The following is a 5000-nucleotide window of genomic DNA, read 5'->3' as shown; positions in this document are numbered from 1 at the left end:
TCATCCAGCCTTTCCCGCGGAGCAGGAAGCTGTGAGCTGGCCACAGCGATGCGGTCTTCTGCAGCAAGGCCCTGGGAAAGGACAGTCACTTCCTGGGTGTTCTCCCTTCGATTAAACCTGCAATCAAAAAATGTATTCATTATAAATAACTGCTATCCCTTTCTTTCAAATGTCAATGTAAAACCATGCTTACCACTGAGTGAGAGTCCTCTGATTCAGTACAAACAGCTGAAGTGACGTGGCCTCCATCAGAGTGTGGCAGTTCAGCACCAGGTCTCGGATGTGGTGGTAATCGTTGAGCACCTTAGTCCAACGAGGAAGACGGACTCCATCTTTCTTAGTTGGGGACTTGTGCAGTGCACACAGTTTGATGCACATGGCCTCAACTAAGCGACTGGTGCTGGGCCACTGAGCCGGCCCCCCAGGATGACCGATCAGGCACCTCTTCACACTCTCCACACCTGGTGTCACTCCTGTGTTTTTCGGAGCCTTGAAGCGTCCGTGGGTCAGTTTGGGCTGGTGTCTGGGCTGATAGTGGATCCTCCTCTTGTCCCCATCAGGAAGAGCAGTCCACAGACGGATGACCTCTGTGACCTGCTGCTCATCCAGGTAGAGTGCCTGACGGAGGGACACCAGGTACTCAGCCAGATCCTGCACCTTATCCCAGCCCGCAACGCCATCGGGTCCAAGAACAGGAGCCTGCAGGGAAGCATTACAATAAAAATACACAGCATGTTAAATGTCAGAGTGTAAAAGCAAAAAGAAACTAATAATGAGCAGCTTACTTACAGGAGCCTGGTCTGCAACACTGGACCCAGTTGATGTTGCAGGAGCAGAGGCAGCACTTGGCTGGACAGAAGGCTGTGGAGGAGACTGCAGAGGAGGGTGAACAGGGCGCTGCAGAGGAGGGTGTAGAAGAGGCAGAGAAGGGCACTGCTGAGGAGACTGCAGAGGAAGCTGGACAGAGTGCAGAGGAGGCTGAGCAGGGCGCAGAGAAGGAGATTGCAGAGGAGGCTGGGCAGGGCGCAGAAGAGGAGACTGCAGAGGAGGCTGGGCAGGGCGCAGAAGAGGAGACTGCAGAGGAGGCTGGGCAGGGCGCTGCAGTCCTTGGCTGGATGTGGGTGGCTGTAGTGAGGATGGTCCTGGTGCAGAGGGACAGGGGTTGAAGGTCTGGGGGCCGCTGCTGTGGACTGGGACAGTCTCAAAGGGGTCATAGAGGACTGGCACTGTGAGATCCTCAGGTTCCTCCTCAACGAAGCCTTCGTCCTGCACCACCTCATCATCCATCTGCTCAACCAGCCGATCCTCCTCTTCTGGGTTATCCATAATAGTCAGGGATTTCCCAGACTGACTGTACAGATACTCCATACCCAGCAGCTCCCCTGCAAAAGAACACACATACAAAGCACATTCACATTATTATAGCTGTAGTGGCTATTTGTCCATAACAAACTGAAACAAACAAACAATCAAACCTTTCAAAGTTTGATCGTTTGTAGGCTTGACGCAGTTTAACAGATCAAAAAATGAAAATAATAAACAAGAAAATAATAAGCATAAATGCTAAATAAAGCAAATTCACTTTAGCAAAAGAAAGCAAAGAAATTAGGTTATAAAGGCTCAAATTAAGCCTAAATTAAACAAAGTACAAATAACTCCAACAATAGTTGAAGTATTTGAAATAAAATATAAAAATGTACACTCAAACACTCATACACCTGTATAATGTATAATCTTTTGTTTGAGTTAACATGAATAATTCTCACCTGTGTAAGCCCCTGGAGGCTGGTAGCGCTCATCCAGGGACATCTTCAGCACTTTGCGGCTGAGCCGGTCCATTGCCTCCCTCTCAGCGCTGCTGTAGGTCCTCAGGTCAGTCTTTCCCCTCACTGCTTCATCCATCCGGTCCTGGTTCCAGCGCATCAGGCCTTCCAGGAGATAGGCCTGGAAATGTGCATCACTGGCACTGGTCCCTAGAGGTTAAATAAAGGCAAATATATGTAATCTATGTATTCAGAACGGCAGAACAGGTTATAAAAGTTTTAAGTTTTTAGCAGGTTATAAAAGTTATAACCTACCTGGGATGAAGCGATTTAAATGGAGGTGGAAAGACTCCAAGGAGGTGGAGCCACGAGCACAGCGATAGCAGCTGAGCTCCACACCACCCTTCTTCACTGTGCCTGTCTTCTGGTACAGAGGGAAGCCCTCTGGGTCCTGAATACAGGTGATGTGCCTCTGCTGGTCCATCCAGATCTGTTGGATGCGCTCGTGGTCCAGCAGTGGTACACCCAGAGTGTCCCTCCCCTTCTCACTGTCCATCTCTTCAATGAGCGCCTTGATCCTCCTGGTGGTCTCCTCCACTCCTCTGGTCCGCTTGCGACAGTGCAGCGCCAACTCCTTCCTGGTGATCAGCTTATCCAGGGCCTTCTCTGAGACTGGACAAGCTCCTCTGGCCTGTAGCTCCCCCTGTTTGGCCAACCGAAGAGCAGCGACATCATCTGGATCCAGCTCAAAGATGTACCTGGAAAGCCGAGTCATGAAGGTGCCGTAGAGCTGATGAGACTCCGTGATGACACCTGCTGCAAAGCGCCGCATGAAGTGCCAAATGTCTAGGCGCACTTGGAGCTCATCCCACTCTGTGAACATGGCTCTGACCTGCGACTGTCCGTGTGCGTGTGGGCTGCAGCAGTCTCTGTCCACATACATGACGGCGGGCGGTGCCACTCCCGCCTCCCTGTACCTCTTCATGAGACCCGCCGCCATGGGCCACAGTCCATGCCCCTCTGCCGCTGTGAGCACTGACACCAACACCTGGCCGTGCTCATTGCCTACATTAGTGCACCAACCAGCAGTGTTGGCAGCAGCACCGGCCAGTTTTTTGGTGACCTATGTAAAAAAAAAACAGTAGAATAAACAAATGTAAGAAAAATGTAAGATAATAACAATTATTATTATTCAAACTTGACTTTTTATACCTTTTTGGTGGAGTCCATCTTGAGGACAGAGCCAAAGACAGAGGTTATTTTGGCCTTGACCTCAGGTAGCCGCGAGAGGACGTCCCTGGCATACACAGACAGCAGCCACTTGGGTTTGGGGATGGGTGGGAGGGGCGGAGGCGCAGAAAAGACTGGAGGCTCAATGATGGAGGAGTCTGTGAAGGGCTCACAGACAGTGAGGTACTCCAGCGTCCGCTGTGACCACGCTGAGGTGTGCTGCTCCTGCAGCTTTTTGTGAAGCTGCGTGACAGTGTTGCCCCGGGTCCTCTCCCGCATCATTATGACTACACGGTAGTCACACGTGTACCTACAGACAGTCAAATAATTCTGTTCAGTGCCACATCTTGTTATTTCAATGTTAATGTCAGTAAAGCAATGTATTTGATTTTATACAGTACAACAAATTACAGTGCATTGCTCTAAATATGAATGTGTTCTACCTGTATGTCAGAATGGCGGGGAATTTTCTGCGGTGTCCCATGTCGAGCTGTCCCAGGATGTCTTCAGACCAGGCTGGATACTTCTTCTTGCACCCTTTGCACTCCAGATACTCTGTGGCCATGTCATACCACCCGTCTATGTCCAGGACCTTGCGCACAGTGCGATAAAGGCCAGCAGCTGTCAGCTTGTGGTTATTGCAGGCTGGCTTGACACAGACAAGTGGAATGGACCACATCTTCAGTGGCATCCAGAGGAAAAGAGGGCGGCAGAAGAAGATATCAGGAGAAGCAGGGGGCTGGGTGAAGACGGTCGGGGGCTGGGGAGGGTACCACCAGAAGTTGGGATGTGGCGTCAGCTCAGGCTTCCCTGTTTTTGTGTTGGCCCTGAACAGAGTCTTCCCGATCCAGTCCTGCTGGAAAGATGGGAGTTGCTCATTCCAGTGGACAGGAAGCTCTGCAGGCGAATGGGATACCTGGTCAGGGGTCCACAATGCTGGAGGAGCAGGAGCAGGAGCAGGGGCAGGAGCACGAGCCGGGGCAGGAGCAGGGCCTCTCGAGGCCGCAGTGGCTGGAGCGTAAAAAGACACAACATAATTATCTTATTGTTTTAGACTTTCACTGCATGACTTTCTCATCTCTGCTGGACAGCTACTGCGGTTACAAGGTTTAGTGCAAAGCATGTTTGATTAGTAGACAGGCGACATGATGATGAAACGATGGAAGGAAGCAGTGAAAATCATCCTGTTTTTCACCCAAGCACCATTAGGACAAATACAAGAAGAAAAATGATATGGGATCAGCCAAGTGTGAAGCAAAGCAGCCCAAACACTGTGAGCGCCTCTAACTACAACAGCCACTTATTCCAAGGGGAGTGGGGGACGTGTGAGATGACAAGAATGAGCTTTAGTAAGTGATTATGATAAAAAATGAAATAAAAACCTTTTACATACACCTTTAAATTCCCTTTTTGCTTTGAAGATGTTCACTCAAAGAGTGAATGTAGATTGACACCTGAGAAGTGCCATTCCTCTGTGTTGTAAAATAAAAGAATATGATGTCATTTAAAAAATACTGTTGTCACAGAATTGTTTGTAAAATATTGTTTAAGATTTACATACCTTGAGGAAGTTGCTCCTCAGCTTGTGAGGCTACAGTTGCCATCTCCTCGTCATCTTCCTCCTCAAAAAAATCCCTAGCAGCAGAGTCTGTAAAATAACATAAAACACTAAGCACATGTCACCAACACACTTGTATGCGTTAAAGTGATACTCACCACATGTAAAGAGCCGTCTCCGGGCTGCGGACTCAGACGCAGGAGGGAAACGTGGTCCTGCAGCTGTTGTTTACAAAACACGTATTTTCGTTAGACATATATACTGCATAATATATACTGTAATGACTTTAAAGCTTGCAAATCACTTACAGGGTTTGGCTGGAGACAAAATCTTTTGTGCCAGCTGTGAAGCAGATAAATGCTTCCCCCGCGCCAACAGGGTCTTCACGTTGGTAGCCAGCAGTGGCCTGTTCTGAGTGGCAGCAGGTGGAGGAGGAACAGACACAGTGG

The 5000-nt window shown here is 49.4% G+C and overlaps 2 protein-coding genes across 2 annotated transcripts in view; both read right to left on the bottom strand.

The window, feature by feature from the left end:
• Window positions 1–4467, bottom strand: part of LOC311082140 (uncharacterized protein) — a gene marked incomplete at its 3' end in the record, with an annotated part of 5161 nt that extends 694 nt beyond the window's left edge. Inside the window, exons 1-8 of the mRNA XM_084112882.1 lie at window positions 4376–4467; window positions 3437–4004; window positions 2976–3303; window positions 2079–2886; window positions 1767–1973; window positions 790–1382; window positions 194–699; window positions 1–117 (exon numbers count right to left, since the gene is read on the bottom strand). The exon at window positions 1–117 is cut by the window's left edge and continues 694 nt beyond it. Coding sequence (XP_083969008.1) covers window positions 1–117; window positions 194–699; window positions 790–1382; window positions 1767–1973; window positions 2079–2886; window positions 2976–3303; window positions 3437–3684 — 2807 coding nt within the window. The 5' untranslated portion in view covers window positions 3685–4004; window positions 4376–4467. The remainder of the gene's footprint in view (window positions 118–193; window positions 700–789; window positions 1383–1766; window positions 1974–2078; window positions 2887–2975; window positions 3304–3436; window positions 4005–4375) is intronic.
• Window positions 4419–5000, bottom strand: part of LOC311082139 (uncharacterized protein) — a gene marked incomplete at its 3' end in the record, with an annotated part of 1284 nt that continues 702 nt past the window's right edge. The window contains exons 1-4 of the mRNA XM_084112881.1: window positions 4860–5000; window positions 4710–4772; window positions 4555–4641; window positions 4419–4465 (exon numbers count right to left, since the gene is read on the bottom strand). The exon at window positions 4860–5000 is cut by the window's right edge and continues 702 nt beyond it. Coding sequence (XP_083969007.1) covers window positions 4419–4465; window positions 4555–4641; window positions 4710–4772; window positions 4860–5000 — 338 coding nt within the window. The remainder of the gene's footprint in view (window positions 4466–4554; window positions 4642–4709; window positions 4773–4859) is intronic.

Source organism: Abramis brama (assembly GCF_963993115.1).
Source record: "Abramis brama genome assembly, chromosome: 4".
Taxonomy (NCBI): Eukaryota; Metazoa; Chordata; class Actinopteri; order Cypriniformes; family Leuciscidae; genus Abramis; species Abramis brama.
The sequence above is the reverse complement of the archived record's forward strand: the minus strand, read 5'-3'. Positions and strand labels throughout refer to the sequence as shown.